The sequence below is a fragment of the Macaca fascicularis genome, chromosome 7, assembly GCF_037993035.2.
Source record: "Macaca fascicularis isolate 582-1 chromosome 7, T2T-MFA8v1.1".
NCBI lineage: Eukaryota > Metazoa > Chordata > Mammalia > Primates > Cercopithecidae > Macaca > Macaca fascicularis.
The window spans coordinates 85,523,608-85,546,036 of NC_088381.1; the positions used below are offsets into that span (position 1 = coordinate 85,523,608).

The following is a 22,429-nucleotide window of genomic DNA, read 5'->3' on the forward strand; positions in this document are numbered from 1 at the left end:
AGCATCTACTAAAGTGAGACTTGACACTTGGTAGTAGCCAGGAATGTAGTAATGAATGAAAGGGACCAAAACGCCTAAACTAGTAGGACTTACCTTCTGGTATCCACATTTATTTATAAGCTTATTACAGGAAATGATACATGTAAAAACCTATTTGCCATTCTGGTTTGTTGGATCCTTGGGCAATTTTGTGCCTTATTCTGTACTCTCTCTGCCTAGAATGTACTTTCTCTTTTCAGTTGAACCCCTTTCCATCCATTAAAGCATGGGTCTCTCCGCAACAAAAGTTTCCATGTAATTCTGGTCACCCCTGAATTTATTCCTTTCCTCCTGGCTCTCCCCTCCTCACTAGCAGGCAAGCTTTCCAAAGGCAGTGGCCAGGACACCTTCACCTCTGGGTCCTTCCTTTGTCTGGCTCAGAGCCTTGCCCCTTACTAGGTCTCCTGTTGGGAATTTGTCACTGTTATTATTGACAAAGGGACCTACTCAAAAATACCTTCTTTACACAGTCTACTAGAGAATATGAATAATTAGCTAAATATACAATTGCCCATTGTGATCCATGCAAAGAAAGAAAGAAAAGGACAGGGCATATGGCAGGGTTCTACATGTACAAAGACTGTGAAGTGGGAAGCATGATGGAAAATTAGAGGAGCAGGGAGAGGTGTGGCAGTGAAGCGTGGTGTAAGATGAGGTGGGAAAGGTGAAGAAGCCATCTCAGGTAGGCCTTGCATGTCAAGGTGGAGGTGTGGCCTTCATTGTGAGAGCAACAGGAAGCTTGGCTGGTTTTAGAAAGAGGAATGACACATGTGGAACAGAATCATCAGAGCTGGGTTCAAGGCTCAATGCCACTAATTTCTTGGCTCAAAACTTGCATAAGTCACTGAGCCTTAGTTCCTTAGTCACTAGGTAGAACTAACTGCCCCTCCACCACCTCCTTTGACTAGAAGCTCCCAGGAGACACACAGCCAGCTTTACAAACTATATAGCCCTCAGAATGAAAGAAGCTGCCATTAAGATGCAAATGTCTTCTAAGAGAGCTGAGCCTCTGGGCAAAGAGGAGAGGCCAATGGAACTGGCGCTGGAGTCTTCAAGATTTCAATCAGGGCTCCCAGAATGTTACCAAGTTCCATAATCTCTCTGGGCTTCAGTTTCTTTTGGAAAATGAGAACACCACCTAGGTGGTTATGAGGATTAAATGAGTTGACAAATGGAAAGTGCCTATTACACAGTAAGTACTCAAAAATGATAGTTACAACTATTACTCTTACTACCACTATGGCCACTACTACTTTCAACAACCAGCCCTCTCCTACTGCAGAGAACTTACACCAATAACACAGTTAGAGCAACACCCCCCAGGAGAGTGCTCCTGAACTGGCTGGATTTCCTGCCAAGGGGAGGAGGAGGAAGCCACTTTGGAGAGGATGAGCAGGCTCCAAGGAATGGGGACTCTGCTGTCTGAACATTCTCTGCAAGAGGACAGAGGGGACTAGAGGCCAAAGAAGTGGAACAGGAGTCTAAGGGGAGTAGCCATTGTGGCACGGGTAACAACCAGCTATGATGCCACAGTTAAAATTTCAAGACCTCAATAAAGGATGGTCTAGTCTCTCAAGTTTCCTCTCCTTCTATGCTAAAAGAAGACTAGGAAAAAGAAAAAAAAATTCCATCTGCCCTTCCCAGCTCTCTTCCTAACACACGTGCATACATGTGTGCAGGCACATGCATAGAGCACACAACACTTGCACATTATCGGTAGTCACCACCTTACAGCAACTGAATGGAATTTTCCTTTTCATAAAGAATGCCAAAACACTGCTGTATTCCTAAATTCTTAGAACTACTTTGTCCCTGTCCACTGGATTTAATCTTTCCAAATGGATAAGCTACTACCATGCCCTTGGATTGCAAAGCTCAGCTTTTTCTGTTTTCAGTTTTGTTTCCAATCTTAGTTCTTCCAATCACTGGACTTGGCATGGTTTGGATAAATTGCAGTGTTGGTATAAATATTAGCTGGTTTTGCTGGACTAGCTAAGGCAACCACCAAAAAGTTGTATTTGTCTAATGAAAACTGCAAGGGAAGGGTCTTATTTTCTTGCTAATTGTGGGTTTGAGCATTAAGCCCTTTTAGGATAGCAAATACTTGTTCTACAGGTGAACAATTGTCTACCTCAGTGATCTCTTAAGTTTCTAAATGGGTAGTTGAAGAAAACTTAATAAATATTTAGTGAAGGCAAATGATATACTCTTAATCATCTAGTTTCAAATTTAATTTGAAGCCTATCTGTTCTGTGTTTCAAATATCCTGTTTCTAGTCTTGATTCTTCCATAACTAGCTGTGTGATCCTGGAAGTACCTTAACTCTTCATCTGAAAAATAAACAGGTTTCTAAATGTTTCAACAATGTCAGTGACATGAAAGACAAAGAAGAGGTAAGGAACTGTTCCAGATGAATGACAGCTAAACGCAATACGTGATCTGGAGCTGGATCTTCACACAGTGAGGGGGAAAGCAATAAAAGACATGATGGATTGATTGACCAAATTGGAACATGGAAGGTAGATTGCTACATTTCCTGCAATTGATAACTGTATTGTGATTATGTAAGAAAATGTCCTTCTTCTTAGGAAATACACACTGAAGTATTTAGGGCGCAAGGAATTATTCAGTTGATGTTTACAACTTGCAAATGGTTCAGAAACAAATATGTATATTCATACATATGTGTGGTGGGGAAGTAGAGAGAGAAAGAATGACAAAGTAAATGGGGCAAAATGCTAACTGGTAAAGAGTATATCTAGGGTTTCTCTGTAATATACTAGAAATTTCTTTGTAAGCTTAAAATTATTTCTAAAATTGGGAGGCTGAGGCAGGCAGACCACAAGGTCAAGAGATCGAGACCATCCTGGCCAACATGGTGAAACCCCGTTTCTACTAAAAATACAAAAATTAGCTGGGTGTGGTGGCATGTGCCTGTAATCCCAGCAACTCAGGAGGCTGAGGCAGGAGAATCGCTTGAACCCGGGAGGCAGAGGTTGCAGTGAGCTGAGATCACACCACTGTACTCAGCCTGGCAACAGAGCAAGACTCTGTTTTGGAAAAAAAAAAAAAAAAATTCTAAATACGTGAATACGTGAATAAAAGGATTGGACTAGATTATAAACAAGGTTCCTTAATCTAGGATTCTATGGTTTGAAGAGGGGTGTAGCTGTTCTTCATGAACTTAAAAATAGCATAAAGAAGGCACCAAGCACATGGGCAGGATGGGAGAGCTCTTCTGAGGGCCCCTGTGGAGCGAGACAGTGAACATATGTGGTAAAAACACGTAGTCTCCTTCATCAGGTGTGTAACTGGAAAGTCTAGTTCTGAGATACATATCTGCAGTGGTGGCTCAAGGGAGTGGCCCAGCTTCAACAGAGTCTTTCTTGCCTTGTACCTTCCTTTTCTTTGCTGGCTGCGCAAACAGCATTAAGCTGGCACCACCATCAGAACCCATGCTCTGCCCACTGCTTCTCATTTAGGATCAAGGTTTCAGGCCTTCAGAGGAAAAGAAGGGTCCATCATTCCCTCATCCTGGGTCCCCACTGATGAACATTAGCTAAGAGCACTGTTGGGTGCTTTCAGCTTTGTCTTTCTCTATTTTTAAAAACTCTCCTTTCTCTCTTAACCATTCCAAGTATTTACATGGTCTCATTGTCGATAATATTCCCTTTCACATGTGGACTTCCCAGGGTACCATTTTTCTACACTTCTAATAGCTGGATCATCAAACGCTGAAATCTGAAGTCCAATGAACCAGTGGTGAGAGAGAAACCTTACAAGCATACGTATCCTTGCAAGTAAGGGAGCTAAGTATTTGAGTATTATTTGCAGTTGAAAATGTTTTGTGTTTTTCTTTTTGAGACATCTGAGAAACACAGGTCAATGTGAATAGTCTTCAAACATGTGAATCAGGGGTAGCCACACAGATCTCTGTACTGCCATGATGCACTCCTGAAAGGCACAAGCTGTGTCTCACTCCCCTTGTACTGTTTAAAACACCCAGCTGTGATGAGTTCAAGAAATGAAGCAACAAGCCACCCTGCCCCCTGCACATTCAGCTGTGACAGACACTGACCTTGCAGGTTGCAAAACCAGCAAAGCAGAGCATGCACGCCTTCCCTTCAGGCAGACCTACCTGGGTGGAACCACGATCTGCTCTTGTTATTTGTGGAGGAAAACTGTTAGTAGTCAGAGGAAGAGGTTTGCCTGGCCTTAGAAAGGTCTTTCTAGCCTAATAACTCTCTGTGGGTATTTGGATAATGTTCAAGAAGATAGATACATCCAATAATTCCAAACTAGAGAAATAATTTTTAAAAACAATAGTTGGGAATACAGTGTGAAAAACATATGCCTGTGATTTAAATGATTTTGAACAGAAATGCAAACAAATGGAGTTACCAGACAATTAAATTAAAACTATCTGACCAGTGTGCTTTTGAATTTCTGCCTAATGTTAATGAAACAATGCTTAGAAAACCAAAATAACTCTTGCAGATGCTGACTGAGAATGGGATAAGATCCTCAGAAATAGAAGGGCACAGTGGCTGGACATGAAAGGGAGACTCACCAGGAGAATATGCAAATGTGCTTGAGGCTAGGGAAAATCAGAGAAAAGTCAAAGAAAGGGCCAAGGGAAATGTACACACTCCAGATCTTCTTCTCAAGGCTTCTAGACAAATCTCAGATGAGCACAACCCCAGTTAGCTTTTGCCCCGCCCTACCGTGTATATCACCACAGGATGTGCAACAAAAGCAGCTGGAAAGAAGAATAGAGCAACTAGATTGCAAACTGCCTCCCAGAGTGCCTCTAAAATGTCTGCATGGTGAAACAGGTTAGCTAAGCCACCCTCCAGTGATAACTATGATCTGCACATTGCTTGGTCCATAGTAAAATCCCAATACATTAGGATAGAATAAAGCATCCTCGAAAAATGAATCTACAGAGTTATAAGTTTTAGACAGAGGGAAAGAGCCAAGCTAACAACAAGGTACTAAATTTTCCCCTTTGACTCCATGAAGATGATTGTGCTGGTGGCAAGTTCATGCTGGTGGGAAGACCATTTAAACTAGAGCAGTACACTGTACCTGAAAGAAGCTCCCTCTCTGATTGACATGCTTCCTTCAGAGACCATTGAAAATCGATCTGCCAAACTTCTAATGGCTTGGTGAGGTTCTTCTCAACTTTCCAAACAACGAGAATCAGTCAACATCCATACAGAAATATTTTTACCAGGAAACAGTTTTTGTCGTTGTTTTGTTTTTTACCTTTTTTTCTTTTCTTTTCTTTTTTTTGAGATGGAGTTTCACTCTTGTCACCCAGGCTGGAACACAATAGCACAATCTCGGCTCACTGCAACCTCCACCTCCCAGGTTCAAGTGATTCTCCTGTCTCAGCCTCCCGAGTAGCTGGAATTACTGGCACCTGCCACCACACCCGGCTAATTTTTGTATTTTTAGTAGAGATGGGGTTTCACCATGTTGACCAGGCTGGTCTTGAACTCTTGACCTCAGGTGATCCTCCTGCCTTGGCCTCCCAAAGTGCTGGGATTACAGGCTTGAGCTACCATGCCTGGCCTGTTTCGTTTTGTTTTACAGTCAAGTCTGTTCATATTGGTTTATTTGCAACCCACCTCCTTGAAGACAGCAAATAGGAGTACTGGCTGCCCTCCCCAATGGGCAAGTGAATTCAGTATAAAGATCAAGAAAATGCCAAATACATGTAACTTAATTTTCCTTGAAAACCAGAAATGCTGGCATGAGAATGAGTTTTTAAATCTAGGGTTTTTAAAAACAACAGTGTGTGGGAAAATAGCGCACTACCCCGACAATCACTGAGCACCACTGTGTTGCTCAATTGTTTATGGGTAAGTAAGCTTGCTTGTTTATTTTGAGACATCATGGGATAGTGTGAGGTGAATGTTCTCCATTGCTAAATCAAAAGCCAACCATGGCAGCAATGTTGCAGAAGCTTCTCAGAGGGTTCGCTGGACCGAGAGCTTCTATGGTGTGTGCTTTTAAAATATATCTGCAAATTCTTCGAAACTGCTCCCATCAAGAAATGTAGTCTAGTTTTCCTTCCCTTGAATATGAGTCAGATTTAATGACCTGGTTCCAATGAGAAATACAAGGTTGGAAATGACATGATGTGACTACTGAGTCTGTTTATGAAAAAAGATGCAGCATCTCTCTAGCACTCTCTTGAAATGCTCACCCTTGAAATGCAGGTGCCATGTGATGAGAAGGCCAAGGAGTAGTGGGTGTTCCAGCTGACAGCCCTAGCTGAAGTCTCAGCCAGCAAGCACAAGCAACTTCAGTCAGGTGATCTTTCTCTCTCTCTCTTTCTTTTCTTTCTTTCTTTCTTTCTTTCTTTCTTTCTTTCTTTCTTTCTTTCTTTCTTTCTTTCTTTCTTTCTTTCTTTCTCTCTCTCTCTCTCTTTCTTTCTTTCTTTCTTTGTTTCTTTCTTTCCTTCCTTCCTTCCTTCCTTCCTTCCTTCCTTCCTTCCTTCCTTCCTTCCTTCCTTCCTTCCTTCCTTTCTTTTCTCTTCTCTTCTCTTCTCTTCTCCTTCCTTCCTTCCTTCCTTCCTTCCTTCCTTCTTTCTCTTTTTTTCTTTTCTTTTTTTTTTTGAGACAGAGTCTTGCTCTGTTGCCCAGGCTGGAGTGCAGTGGCACAATCTCAGCTCACTGCAACCTCCATCTCCCAGGTTCAAGCAATTTTCCTGCCTCAGGCTCCTGAGTGGCTGGGATTACAGGCATGTGCACACCACACCCAGATAATTTTTTTGTATTTTTAGTAGAGACAGGGTTTCACCATGTTGGGCAGGCTGTTCTCGAACTCCTGACCTCAGGTGATCCACCCACCACAGGTGATCCACCCGCCTCGGCCTCCCAAAGTACTGGGATACAGGCGTGAGACACCACACCTAGCCTGATTTTCTATATATGACTTCAACCATGTGTTGAGGACTCTAGACACTATGTGACTGCTCAGCCACCATATACCTGTTACCACACAAGAGACCCTAAGTGAAGATCATCTAACCAAGGCCAATCAACTCCTAGAACCATGAGAAATAATAATAATCTATAAGTTGTTGCCTTAAGACAGAGGTCTGCAAACTATGGCCTGTGGGTAAAATCTGGCCTGCAACCTGGGTGTATGTTATCGTACAGCCCATGAGCTAAATAAGTATGGCTTGGTACATTTTTAAAGGATTATAAAACAAAACAAAATGAAGAAAAACCTGCAAAAAAGATCATATGTGGCCCTCAAAGCCTAAAATATATATTCTCTGGCCTTTTAAAGAAAAAATTTGCCCATTGCTATCTTAAACCACTAGACTTTCAGAGGCTTTGTTATACAGCAACAGGCAATTGGAACATGTAGTGCCTTTGGGACACAAGGAGAAGAACTGAGGGGCAAATGCTGAATTGACAGTGTCATGAAAGTCACACTGAAAAGTTATGCCCAACTGTCATCTGCAAGTTAATGTTATTCTATCAATAATTGCTATCATACTCTCTCTCTCTCCATATATATATATATTTCTAAATATATATATATTTATATTTAGAAATATATATATTTAGAAATATATCTATATATATATTTACAGACAGGGTTCCCCCAGGTTGATCTCGAACTCCCGGGCTTAAGTGATCTCCCCCACATCAGGCTCCTGAGTAGCTGGGACTATAGGCATGCACCACCATGCCCAGCCGTTACTAAAATTTCACAAACATACTTGCTCAGTCAAAGTAAAAGTGATGGTAGTGATTTATCAACCAAGGAAAATATCTGAGACATTTATCTTAGATTTGATTCCAGTTTAACTTCAAATTCTGAGATATTCATTAATAAGTTTAATTATAGCAGGTAGCATTTACTGATTCTTTACTGAGCACCAGACATTGTTCTAAACTATATAAACTAGGTAAGCTTCATGCCGACCCTTATTTCCATTTTACATATGAGAAAACTGAGGCACAGAGAGGTGGTCTAACCTGTTCAAGATCACAAAGGTCGTAAGTGTGGAGTCAGGATTTAAATCCAGGATGGACTCTTGTATGTAGCAACTTAACCACTACACTCTGTTGCTTCTCTCCAGAAAATGCCTAATACACATGGGTCTAAAGAATGCAGCTGGCTTCCAAGGGACGGCATTGACCTCTCTGGCTGGATTTCCCTGGGTGCTAGCCAAGAGTGCTGTCTATGTACTTAAGAATGAGGCCTGGAACTTGAGTCTCCATCCATTTCCCCTGGATCTAGGCTCTTCAATAGCACTAAGTCTTCTGTTTGGAGAATCCCAAGTTCCCAGACTAGCCCCAAATTATGGTCGGTTAAAAGCTGTTCCTTCCAAGCCGTCTAAGTCTTCCTCGCATGTTACTCTGGTTTCTGTCAATCAACACATGGAATATTATGTTTCCCAAGGAAATGATTGTCACGGGAGATGCGATATATGCTTTTCATTGCCAGTCTGTGGCTAAACAAAATCAACAGACTGATCGAGAGCCAATCATATTGAAAGGATACTCAAACCATTATTAGAATCAGTGGTCACGGAGAACGAAATAAACAAGTATCAGTTTTCCTTATCTGGGAAGTGGAAGTGATAATACCCATCCTTATGAGTTATTGTGTAGACTAGAGCTAAGATATGGAAAGGACCTAATCCAGTGTCTGGCATTCAAGTAATGGCTGTAATTATTGTAACACAGAACATGCCTCTCTTTTAGAGAACTGGTAATTGGACAGTGACTTTTCATTGAGTGACTGGAAAAGCTGTTAATCACAAAGAAAGGTCTACATTCACAAAACAAGACAGAGTAAGAGCTGCTGCTTGCCCATCGGGTCACACATTTTCCATCTCCCATTACAATAAGCCTTTTCCACACTGTAAAGTGTTGTTTTAATTATTTATAAAAATGACTCCATCACATTCTTTTCTCCAACTATGCTTGACACAAATAACTGGAGACCCATGTATGGAAAGGGCAACGCCCTGATGGTAATCATGTGCTGAGGCCACCGCTGCACACTGACCAAAGGCAGGGCACATCACCAGTCTACTCACCAGAAAGGAAAAATAATAAGACGACTGATGAAAAATATGGCGGAGAAGATGAAAAACAGGGTGTTACAGGTCTGTGTCCATCCAGCATAAGAAAACATCTTAGCAGACTGTGAACAAAGAAAGAAACTGCAGATAAAGTGACAGTAGCATACCTTTTTAAAGTTAAATTTATAAATGAAACGATATGAGGTCTGGGATTTGTTTCAAAACAATCTGGGTGGAAAGTAGGGGGTACAGGTGGGGCAATAGATTAAACAAGACTGGCCATATTGATAACTGGTAAAGCTGATGGGTCCATTATATGATTCCCTTTATCTTGTCATATGTTTGACATTTTCCATAATATAATTTTTTAAAAAATATATTAAAATACCTGTAATACTACTCGTGTCTTTCAAAAACACTTTAAGTTGGCATAATCAATTTTAGCATGCACTTCATGTGGGCATTTATTTAGTATCTCCATGTAACTGGGAGGAGAGCTGGACTGAAGAAAGGCTGGGACAGGTGGGAAATCCGGGGCTGGGCTGGGAATGCTGCAATCAAGGAGGCTACTTCAAGGCAGATGAGGGAAGAGGCAAAGTTGGGAGGCAGCTCTCAGGGCCCTGAACTCGTTGAAATAAAGTTTCGAACATTTGATCTTTCCTAATTCTTTCATGCTAGTCTATACTGCTCATATGATCTGTGTTGAATAGAAAGAGCTGCAGAAAGGGTTGGTGAGTGTGGTAGAAGACAGTTTATTGATAAGCGCTCCCTAGTGCATTATCCAGCAGTGTCCAAGGCTGAAGATGGAAGTTTCTGGTGGGAATAGGGAGTGGGAGTCCGGAAGCAGGAGGTGGGAGGAGTTGCTGGGGTACAGATCATTCTTCTAGGGAACGTGGCTTAGACTTGGGCAGTTTCAGAGCCAACTTCACCCCAGAGGCTCAAGGTCCTTCCAGAGCAAGAGAGGCAACACATTTACATTCCAGGAAGGGTTCACATGGCATCTTTCATATTTTGCCAAACTACCAAGGGGTGAGAATATGCCCTGACTGTGGGGTTGGCAGAGGGCCCCCAGGGAACAGCTTCAGTTGCTGACATAGAGAGGCTGGTGTGCCTGGTGGGTGGGAGACGGGTGTGGGGAGAAAGGTCCAAATTCAGAGTGCCTGTAACAGAGTGGGAAGCTGGTGGAAGGGTCAGAGGCTTAACTGGATGGGAAGTGAGGGATGTGCACAGGCATGGGAAAGGATCCCTGTGAGTCCATTTGTGAGGGCAAAGTAGCACACTTTTGGGCAAAACACACACAGAACATATTCTGGATTGTGTAATGATGAAACGATAGACAGCAGCCCCTTTGCTTGCTAAGTATCAATCAGGATATTAGGTCCTGGATCCAAACTTGACCATGTGGAAACGTAGAGGATCAGGAAGATGCATGAAGGAGGCAAAAAAGGTCACTTACGAGTGAGAATGGTAGATGTGAAGGCTGTTTTTCCTCCAAAAGAGTTAAGAAATGACCCCAGTGTCTTGAGAAATATGAAAGATGAATAGGCACCATCTCAAAGAAGCCAGGGGCAAAAGTTGTGCTGTGTCTGGGTTCAGTTAGAACTCGATTGAGAAAACAAACCCTAAAACACACTATTCGAGTAAGCCGTGGGCTGTGCACCCTGGGAGAACATCACAAATAGGCCCCTGCCACCACTTAATATTTTGTCTACCACCAGCTGATGAGAGGTACCAGCCTTGCTCATTGAACCTCATGTCAGATCATGACTTGTGAATGAATCGAGAGTGATTCGCAATCATTAGCAACATGAAGCTATTCTTAAAGTTTGCCCATGAGGGAACCTCTAAGATTGGACAGTTCATTTTTCTTTCTCTTTTTCTTTTTTTTTTAACCTAAGGACCTCAGAACGTTTTCAGATAATAATGAGCTAAACTTCATCACATACCCCAAGGAACAGATAAGACTTCTCATGTTACAGCTGGGGCTAGAAAACAAAACAATAAGTGATTTGTCCAAGTCACTTAGGGAATCATGTCACATCAATGAAAGGGTGGTGAGGGTGGCAGGGCAACCCCATGTTTATTCCCAGGGTGAACGTCTAACTCCCTTTAATAACACAATGAAGCTGTTTTTACACTGGACACACACCAAAGGCAATTGAATATGAGGGTTTAGAAGCAACAGAGTAGTAAAAAATTCTTAAGTCAGGGCCAATGTGGTCTTAATTTTCTGTCAGGATTACCGAGATACGATCAGAGAAGGAGGTAATTACATCAGCAAGGGCTGCATCCAGAGAGCACCATGGAGAAAAAATAGTATAGTCCTTCTCCTGCTAAGCCATTTGTTGCCCTAAAGCACATATAATAATCATGACCTTTAGAATGGGATTTACATGTCTAAATATGATTACATACAGGGTAGAAAAATATTCTGTACACAGGGGATATTTTAACAGTGGCCAGTTGCTTTGAAATGGCTGCAAATGACTTCTGGTGACTTCTACAACAGGGTGTGGTAAATTACATCCAGTCCATGGGCTAAAGCCGATCAGCTCTTAAGAATGGTTTTCACATTTTTAAAAAGGTATTAAAAAAGCAAAAAACAAAGAAGAATATGTAACAGAGATCATATGCAGCCCACAAAACTAAATTTACTATCTGGCCCTTTGCCAAGAAGTTTGCTAAACCCCAACCTAGAAGAATAAGATTCTACTAAATTTAATTTCTTCCATATCAACCTATATTCAATTGTTAGCCCTTCAAGAAGTAACCCCAAATGTGAAATGGTTAGCATCATTTCCCATGGATTCATTATAAATGAGTACATTTAAATAAATAACTCAGCAGTTCTGGGAACTCTTGCTCTAAATACAGCAGGAGATCTGGCAGAGAAGGGGACCGTTCCATCACTGACTGGGGTCAACAGGAATCAAAACAGAACAGAAACAGGTCCGGAAAACAATCCCAATGTGACTTTGTTTCTTCTATTTTGTGTGGGGTGAGATTAGGAAGGCTCTTGTTTTAATGTTGGCTACTTCAGAAAACATCCTAAGCCCTCTTCCTCCCTTAGAAAATGCGGGCCTTAAAAAAAAATCATCTTACACTCCTTAAAGCAAGGGATTGGGCTGGGGGAGGGGAGAGGAGGGCAGTGTGAACATTCAATGGGTATTCAAGCATTGCCCTAAGTGAATAGATGGTGCCACCCAAATCTGGGAATCCTCAATGTCATAAATCCAAGTTTTCCTTTTAGAAGATTAGAGTTCATTCCTTCTTCAAATATCCCATCTTACTCCCTGAGTGAGCATGTGCATGCAACTTTCAGGAGTGGAATCACACACATTAACATCTCTCTAGTACCATGGAGAAGGATTGAAAGTTAAAACTAAGAGGTTTCATTTCTGTAATCTTGGAGGATCTGGGAATCTAGAGATATTCTCAGACTTTGGGTGTTTTCCGGACAGAGAGCCCTGCTAAATCGCTCACAATTACTTCTGTGAGCAGTTACAGAAACCCAGGATGTGGTATTGTCATTAGGTTTTTAATGGCAAACACTTACCTCCAGCCAAATGTCAGCCACATCATGTACAATCATCACGAGGGTCCCACTGCGAATATAATTAGCACACCAAGAGAAGCTCATCAGACTAATAGCAGCCAGGTGGTGGATGATATGAGCTAGAAAATCCTATAAGGTGAGGGAAAATGGAAACCATTAAGCAAATGCATTTATTTCCCAATCACTGGAAGAGATAATAATAATAATAATGAGATCAATAACTTACATCTGCACGTTTTGAAATTTATAAAATGCTTTTACTTTATTTTTAAACATAATCCTTGTGAGAGAGCTAAGACAAGTATTATTCTTGTTGATGGAAGTCAGTTAACTTTGAGATACCATCCCACACTGGATATATGTATACCCACACACTGCCCCCCAACACACAATAAATGCATATACACATAAGCATATTCCTATGTACACCTAGTTATTGTTTATCCCCTGCCTATTCCCCAAAAAGAAAAAAAGATTGATATAATAAATCTACACAACCATTAAATAAGTCAGTGCATATGAAATAAAACAATCTAGCTTGAGGAAAGCTACTGTCACTAAGTATAATAAAGACTTAAAGGTTTTCTGCAAAGAAAATATACAAATGGCCAATTCACACGTGAAAGCATGCTCAGTCATTAGTCATCAGGAGAATACAAACCAAAACCACAATGATATATACTTCACACCCACTAGGATGGCTATAATAAAAAAGATGAACAATAACAAGTGTTGTCAAGGATGTGGAGAAACTGGAACTCTAATACAGTGCTGGTAGGAATGCAAAATGGTGTAGCTGCTTTGTTAAACAGACTGACAGTTTCTCAAAAGATTAGACATGGAATTACCATATGGCCCAGCAATTCCAGTCTTAGGTGGAATGAAAACATATGTTCATGCAAAAACTTGTGTATGAATATCCACAGCATTACTCATAATAGCCAAATGGAGGAAACAACCCAAATGTCCATCAACTGATAAGAGGATGAATAAAATGCATCCATCTGTACAATGGACTACTACTTAGCAATAAAAAGTAATGAGGTACTGATACATGCCATAACATGGATGAACCTGGAAAACATTACACTAAGTGAAACAAGGCAAACACAAAAGACAAGGTATTATATAATTCCATTTATATAAAATATCCAGAAGAAGCACATCTATAGAGACAAAGGAGATTTGTGGTTGCTAGGGGCTGGGGAGGTTGAGAGAAATGGGGAGTGACTGCTAAATGGTATAGGGTTTCTTCTTGGGATGATGCAAATGTTCTAAAATTGACTGTGATGATGATTGCACAACTCTGAATATATGTTAAAAACCACTGAACGTATACTTTAAATGGTTTAATTGTGTTATATGTGGATATCTCAATAAAGATGTTTTAAAAACTTAAAGATTTCAGCTTCCTCTTAGCCAAAGTAAATACAATACCAATAATAGCTGAATTTATTGAGCACTTGCTGTATAGCAGCAAGTGTCTTTTTTTTTTTGAGATGAAGTCTCGTTCTGTCACCAGACTGGAGTGCAGTGGTGCGATCTTGGCTCACTGCAACCTCCACCTCTCAGGTTCAAGCGATTCTCCTGCCTCAGCCTCCCAAGTAGCTGGGACTACAGGCATGTGCCACCACACCCAGCTAATTTTTGTATTTTCAGAAGAGATAGGATTTCACCACGTTGGCCAGGATGGTCTCAATCTCTTGACCTCATGATCCACCTACCTCAGCCTCCCAAAGTGCTGGGATCACAGGCGTGAGCCTCTGCACCCAGCCTCAGGAAGTATTTTATACAGATTAAACTGTTTAATTCCTACAACAACCAGAGGAGATAGGAACTATTTTTAGCTCCATTTTATAGATGAGGAAATCAAGTTTAGAGAGTTTAACCAACTCAGATGTTGGTGCGTGGTGAAGCCAGGAATTCAAACCCAGGAGACCTGACTCCAGGGCCTGTGCTTTAGCCACCTCCCAATAGCTTTATGTTTCTGAAGATACATCTTTATAAGACACATAACATATATTTATATTTAATTTTTAAGAAAGTGTTCAATGCACATGTAAATAATAAAAGGGAAGTCAACTACAGCAAAATCAAAGGTGGGTGAAATATGTGATCAACCTACCTGTATATAAAGACTTTCTAAAAAATGATTATTTTCAATTCTATCCCTTGAGAAAATGACTCAATCAATTAAATTTTGATGTATTCCTAGCCTAAAATTAGTATAGTTAATCTACAGCTATTACTGAGTTATATGGAAATGGAGATTATTTCTATCAGATATTTTCACAGTACGTTCTTATACTTAGATTTCTCATGTCCTAAGACGTCTAGTTGACTGCAGTGTGTCCCTTATAATGTCCACCATCACTCAACACAAACATTTAATCAAGCTGAACTGGTTTATCCAATATTAAATGTCATTGTACTTATACAAATTCTGCTACAAACCAGCCTTTTAATTACGGTGTAGTTTATGAAGTATATGCCAAGAGAATTTATCATTCGATCTGAATTGCTTACATATATGACAAAATCTTATGAGTGCATTCAGGATTTAACATGGTTTGCTGGATTAGTAATTAGGAATCTGTAACAACCAAACCACTCCTAAAATATCTCACTTTGTGACCTCGGAAGTGGCATTTAGCATGCCTGTCACTGAGTTTCCCTGCAAATAAAGCAAAGCTAGTAATGCCTGAAGCAGGGTTTCCTCATAAATATATTTGATGAATTAAGGGGAAAATATTTTCAATGTCTTTGAAAACATCAAAAAGTTGTATATAAGGTGCTTTTGCAATCAACTAAAAGATGTGGTTGCAGAATTAATACTAGTAACATATTTCTTCTTTGCACTGATGGACATTAAATTCCCAAACCAAAAGAAACAGATGCATAAAGGAGATTTTTTTTCTTATTGAACAGAGGTGGAGCTTCAAAGTTATTTATAATGTTTCACAACAAATGTTTACCAAGGCACCAAAGCATGAGTATAATTAGCAATAGTCTATGTACTATAAAGCACACAAAAGCAATGAACTGGACCCAAATACACAGAAAAATACAACTTAAAGATTAGAATTTGGGGCAGGGAGATGGGAATTTTTGAAGAAACTGATAAAGAAGCTTTGTAAATAAGACACTTACCTTTCTCTTGACATCAAAGCCAAGTCTAAATAACAGAGACCAATAAAAACTCATTTCTAAAATGTAGTACCAGTACTGGGATAGCAGCAGGGGCTGAGAAAAAGAAGAGAATTCATTACTTTAAATGCCGTCGTAGAAGCAACTCATTTTGATGCACTAACACCTACTTTTATACCTATTTATATCTCACCAGATCCCATAAAATAACATAGATTTATATTTCAATTTATATTTCAACAAAGGAATTAAAGATAATATTTCAAGGCATTTTATTTCTAAAAGGGTAGATGAGTATTCCAAAACCAAGTTGAATGTTTTGTTTACAAAATTAAATACAACTGCCACAGGTGTAAGTGCCTTCAGTTTATTCAGAGTTAAGTTTAAATTTTTTAAAAAATTAAAAATCTTTACTTAGGAACAATGGGAAATCTTTTCTGCTGGTCCCATAATTTACTTTGATTAATGTTTCTTGAATATTACTCAAAATCTGATGTCTTAATCTCTTTTCTGGTGACAGGCTGGTGGTTAGAATTAGCCCATTCTAAAATGGGACAGTAATAAAATATGCATAATTGTTTAAGAACTCTAAAAACATCTTCTGAATAAAATAATAAACTTTTGATAGCTAGAATTTTCTTAACAATTTTATAATGGGAGTGGTGGTGTTTATTTTAGCTAAGTTGAGACATTATATGACTTGGTGTACCCAGTGAATGTTGCCTTCTGATATCTAAGCCCTTGTGCAGTCTCCTCCAACACTGACTATGGACTTGATCCCGGTCTTTGGCCAAGGAGACATAAGCAAATGTGATGCATGCAGAGACTTTATAAGTACCACATAAGAAAGCTGAGCCACCCTGCTGAAGGGGCCACAAAGAAGAGAATCAAGGTGCTGACTGCCAACGCTATGAATGACGTCACCATAGACTCGAGCCATTCCCTAGCCAGCCTCCCAATTGTCTGAAAATGCATGAATGAACTCAGTTGAAACCACATGGAGTATAAACACTGCCTAGCTGAGCCTAGCCTAAATTGACAACCAAATCAAGAGAAAATAAATGGTTGTTGTTTGAAGGCACTAAGTTTTGGGGATGGTTTGTTACCAACAGATAACTGATACACCTGAGAAGATATGAATAAGTTGGAGACAGAAGATGATAGGCCTGGGGTTTGGTCTAGATAATTCTTAGGTCCCTTATTGTCTAATTTTATTTAATTCTTTAAAGCTGAGCCTAACATATAACTAATTTTTTTGGTCAACTCATCATCCCTGATAAGGCCATAAAAGAATGAGACAGAGTTTCTGCTTTCTTCTATGACAGGACTGTGTGAGACTAATCCTCCTACTAAGAACAAGTTAAAAATCTGAATAAAAGACAAGAAAGAATATCTGTTTGAAGACACCAGAGAGCAAGTAGGGCATCGAGAACCTGTGGAGTCAAGATCCTAAAGAGAAGAAAAATGCACTAGAGTGAACCCTTTATTTCAAGTGAACCCTATTTCTCAAGCAGCACTCTAGGCCCTAAGAATAAATTCAAAGAAGACCATCTTATACATATCATAAATTCTGCATATGCCAATTTATAAGCAGTATGGAGCCCAGAGACTAAGAAACAGTAGAAGTTAAGCAGTAGTGGCTATAATATCAGAGTACTAGGAAGCAAACTGGTGTTCAGGTTGACTAAGGAAAAGGAGTCATGGTAAGCACTGTTATCTTTTATTTGAAATCACTGAAGAAGAATATCCTAGAATATGGGTAAGTTGGGAATAGACTTGCCTTCACAAAGACTGAAGTCTACCTTGAATCAGCTCAATCAAGGATTAAAGGTGATCTGCCCCTATTCTAACACCTAACAGAAGTGAAAGTAAGTCCTCTGTAAAGGAATATAATATCATCCTGACCATCTATACTTTTTTTGTATACAATGCCTGTCATTTAATCAAAAGCTATCAAGCGTAAGGAGACAGGAGCAAGAGAGAAAACAGATCCACAGGTGGTCAAGAGATGAGACTTATCAGACTCTGACTTTAAAATAACTTCAAAAATTGCTTAAAAGAGAAAATTTCAGTAGAGAACTGGGATCCACTAAAAAATAAAATAAAAATTTGAGAACCAAAAAATACAATAACTGAAATTAAGAACTCAAAAGATGTGTTTAATAGTAGATTAGACATGGCTTAAGAAAAGCACCAGTGAACTGGACAACAGGAAAGTAGAAAATATCCAGAATAGTGAAGTGTCTGACATTTTACCCCAGTTGCAAGCTAACAAGTTAGTTTGCCACAAGTTCCATGAATGCTGGTAGAAGATAGTAGACACTTGGTAGACAGCAGGTAGTTTATGACTCACAGTAACAGCAGTAGCCAGAGTATCAGTATTTGAGCCAAACCTTCCATCCCCAATCCCCATAAGGCTAAAGGTCAGATGATAACTGCACACATCGTGGATTGTGTTACAAGAGAGGAACCCTGAGCTAGAGAACCTGACCTTTTATAATAGACAATAACTTGCCTACTCTTTACTCCAGAGGGAGACATTATCTCTATCTCCTGTGGCTGTTTGCTATACAAACTTCCTTGAAAAGATCATCTAAAACAAAAGGCAGTCAGTGCTTGAATTCACAGGGCATGCAAGAGACTTGTGTAGAATTGTCTCTCAACAGACTGAAGCACAGAGAGGCAAGAGAACGGAGAATATTTTTTAAAGCAAAAGAGACATATGGGGCCTAGTAGAAAGGTCTAGCATATTAGCACATTTATAACTGGAATTTCAGAGGAGTCTGGAGAGAGAATGGAACAGAAGCAATGGCTAAGAATTTTCTAAAACTGACTGAAGACATCAAGTCACAGATTCAACATGTTCTACAGACATCAGGCAGGATAATTTCAAAGATAAGCACATTTATGTATATCACAATAAAACTGAAAGGCAAGACAAAATATTAAAATTGACCAAAAAGAGAAAAAAGATACTATGTTCAGAGAAGCAAAACTAAAAGTGACAGCTGAATTCTTATAGAACTGATGAGATCTAGAAGACAATGAAATAAGATCATTAAAAGTGAAGGAAAATAACTGCTAATCCAGAATTCTATACCCAGCAAAAATATCCTTTTAAAAATCAAAGGCAATATAACATTTTTCTGACAAACAAAATCTGGCATACCCACCATTAAAAAAAAAAATAGCAAAGGTACTCCTTCAGCCAGGAGGATAATAATCCCAGATGGAAACATGGAAATACAGGAAGCAAGGAATAGCACAAAAAGGGTAACTTGACAGATTTACAAAACAATAATAGCAATGACTTGTAAGGTTTTAAATATTTGAAGGAGGAGGGTATATGGTATATTCTAATTACCTTTCAGTAAGTGGAAAGAGGTAAGAACACCGATTTGCATCAGACTGTAATAAGTCAAGGATATATACAGTAATGTCTGAGATAATTACTAGAAGAACAAAAGCATGTGTAACTGAAAAGTCAATATAAGGGATGAAAAAGAACAGTATTTTTTTAATTACTTGACCGTCCCATAGAAAAGCAAGAAGGGAATACAAAAAAAAAATGCATCAGATGGTACAAGTAAAAAATAAATAGTAAGACACTAGATTTAAACCCAAATATGTAATTACATTAACTGTAAACAAACTAAAGGAATGAGACAAATGAGAGTCAATAAGGATGAGGAAGCTCAAGTAGAAGTAAGCAACAATAAATGGTAGCCATTATTCTTATTATAATGGCTAGCCCCGTTCCAGGCACACAATAAACAGTGGATTTATATTAGTATTATCAAGAAGGAACCTGATTAGTCTAATTATTTCTCTTATCACCATTTAATTCCCAGTTAAAAGTTTTTATGTGGCCAGACTTTACTCTTTTCTCCTAAAAGCAGGGTTTTGAAAGAAAAGATTTTCCTCATGTATGGAGAAAGACCTGTAGACTAAGAGACTGGCACTTGCCAGGGATGACATAGTAGCGAACAAAGAGTAGCAGGGGACCAAGACCTAACTAAGGAGATAATTTGAGGGACCTCGGTGTTGAATTAAGGGGAGGAATATGTTAGAAGGGACTTACCTGTTTGGGATAGCCATTCCAAACCTCCCATAGGTCATACAGCCAAGGTTTCTGAAAGAAGAAGGAAAAAAACGAACCAACAGATGAGAAATAAATTTGTCGGTGTCAAAGGCCAATTTTGGCAGAAAACCTAAGCTCTTCCTTATGTCATTTATAGCAGGCAAAGATGCACAGGAAATCGCCCTTTGCCATATTCTTTTGCTTCTATTGCATGCATTTCTCCCTCTGTAGAGTATTTCTTACATATTCCTATATAACACCTCTGTGAAATTCACTACTAGTGAATCTAAGATAAGTAAATAGTGCTGTCTCATAGAGGAAATTGTTTCAAACAAGTAACTGTATGAACCAAATTATTTCTAAACCAATTATGTTATTGCTTCTGTAGCAATAAAAAAAACTTGAGATATCTGTAGCAATATTTGAGACAAATCTTGAATCTTGAGAGAAATTGCTAAAACTGGTTATCTTATTGAAAGTACTATACCCTAAAGGAATTCACAGACAAGAATTTCAAAAATTAAAGACAAATTCCAATCAAAAATATAAAAAGATAACTTACATCATAAAGAAATGCAACTCCAGCAACAGTGATCACTAAGTAAAATGCAAATCTCCAGCTGCCAAAAGAAAGAAAAATCTTTACTCCCTTGTAAAGGTAACTGAGATTTGAGGAGAAAATGATTAGGTATGGCAGAGTTTACAAAGAACACACATTCTGGAGTCAGACAAATCAAAGTTTCTATCCTGGCTCTGCCCTACTTATTAGATGGCTACAACCTTAGGTAAATCATTTAACCTCAGAAAGCCTGACTTTCTTATCTGTAAAATGAAAATGACAACACTACCTCAAAATGTGAAAAGAACTGAAAATCTGTGATAACAGGACTAGCATAAAGTAAGCAACAATAAATGGTAGCCATTATTCTTATTATAATGGCTAGCCCCGTTCCAGGCACACAATAAACAGTGGATTTATATTAGTATTATCAAGAAGGAACCTGATTAGTCTAATTATTTCTCTTATCACCATTTAATTCCCAGTTAAAAGTTTTTATGTGGCCAGACTTTACTCTTTTCTCCTAAAAGCAGGGTTTTGAAAGAAAAGATTTTCCTCATGTATGGAGAAAGACCTGTAGACTAAGAGACTGGAAAGACACATCAAACAATTGTAATGGATGGATCTTATTGAGATCCTGATTCAAATCAAGAAACTGTAAAGAAAATTATGAGACAATCAGGGAAATCTAAACACTGAATATTTGCTATCATTAAGTAAAAATCTTTTATTAAATAAAAAATCATAGGATACTGATATTGCAATTATGCTGAAAATAAAGAGTTCTTATCTTTTCGAGATACATGCTAAAATATTTACAAATGAAGTAACAGTGTCTGATATTTGCTTCCACACCTATCTGCGGTGGGGGAGAGGTGTAGTGGGGATAGAGAGGACATAGGATTGGCCTTGAGTTGATCAACTAAAGCTGGTGATGAGTAATAACACACTTAATTCATAATGCAGTCTTTCTACCTTAATATATGCTTGCAATGTTCCAAATAAAAAGTTTTTTAAAATTATGTCTATTTTATCTAATGATTGCTGGAGAAATAATAATATTAAAATAATATGTTTTCTTATCTTTGTGTAAGTGTTTTCCTTGACACACCTGTAAGATAGGTAGGACATAGAAACATAGATATATACCCATTTTGTAAATGTAAAATCAGACTCAGAAAAATGAGGCCATCTCCCCAGCTCATGTAGCTAACAAGGAGGAAAGCTGTAACTTGAAGTGCAGGTCTTTGGACTCTGCATCAAGGAGTGTTTCCTAAACCTTATCATTTCCCTGAAGCTAGACGGCAGTCTTTCTTCATGGCTTGTTTTGATAGGAGAAAAAAGTAGGGTTCAATACTCAAAAAGTTGAACCATAGAAATATCCAAAAGACATTTTACAAAATGAATGTTGAGACTTTACCGCACTCATTTTATTTGCTGAGAACATTTCCTTGGCTCCCTGGATTATCTTGTCCAAACAAAACCTACAAAATATAGGAGACGATAAGGCCAGCCAACCCACAAATGAGGCCAAAAGTGTGGGTGCTCTCCTTGTGTTTATTTCCCAAGCATTTATTGATTTCTCAACTCCGTCAGCCATGGGGCTAAGCACACATGGGCTATCACATTTTTTTTTATAAGAGTATGAAGCTGATGCTATAATTAGCCCCTTCCTACAGACTGCTGCTAACAGTCAGTTTCCTAAAGGAAATCGAACCTAAGAGAGATCACAAAACTTGCCCGAGTTTGGGGAGTAATACTCAGATCCACGAGTACAGCCAAGTCTCACATGTTTCTGGACATATCCTACTCAGAGAAGCCCTAAACCAGGGATTCTCAAAGTGTGTGCCAGGGAACCCTGAAGTCAGAATATTTTCATAATAATACTAATACAGTATTTGCTTTTCTTCTTCTCATTCTCTCACAAGCGAGGTCATGTGACATGTGATCACAGTACTGCTCTGAATGAAATTGCACTGATGAAATGTG

At 39.1% G+C, this 22,429-nt stretch overlaps 1 protein-coding gene across 1 annotated transcript in view; it reads right to left on the reverse strand.

Moving 5' to 3' along the window:
• The window catches only part of CERS3 (ceramide synthase 3), a 94,323-nt gene that overhangs the window by 51,427 nt on the left and 20,467 nt on the right, over window positions 1–22,429 (reverse strand). Inside the window, exons 4-8 of the mRNA XM_005560607.5 lie at window positions 20,444–20,501; window positions 19,882–19,932; window positions 15,804–15,896; window positions 12,654–12,782; window positions 9,113–9,219 (exon numbers count right to left, since the gene is read on the reverse strand). Coding sequence (XP_005560664.1) covers window positions 9,113–9,219; window positions 12,654–12,782; window positions 15,804–15,896; window positions 19,882–19,932; window positions 20,444–20,501 — 438 coding nt within the window. The remainder of the gene's footprint in view (window positions 1–9,112; window positions 9,220–12,653; window positions 12,783–15,803; window positions 15,897–19,881; window positions 19,933–20,443; window positions 20,502–22,429) is intronic.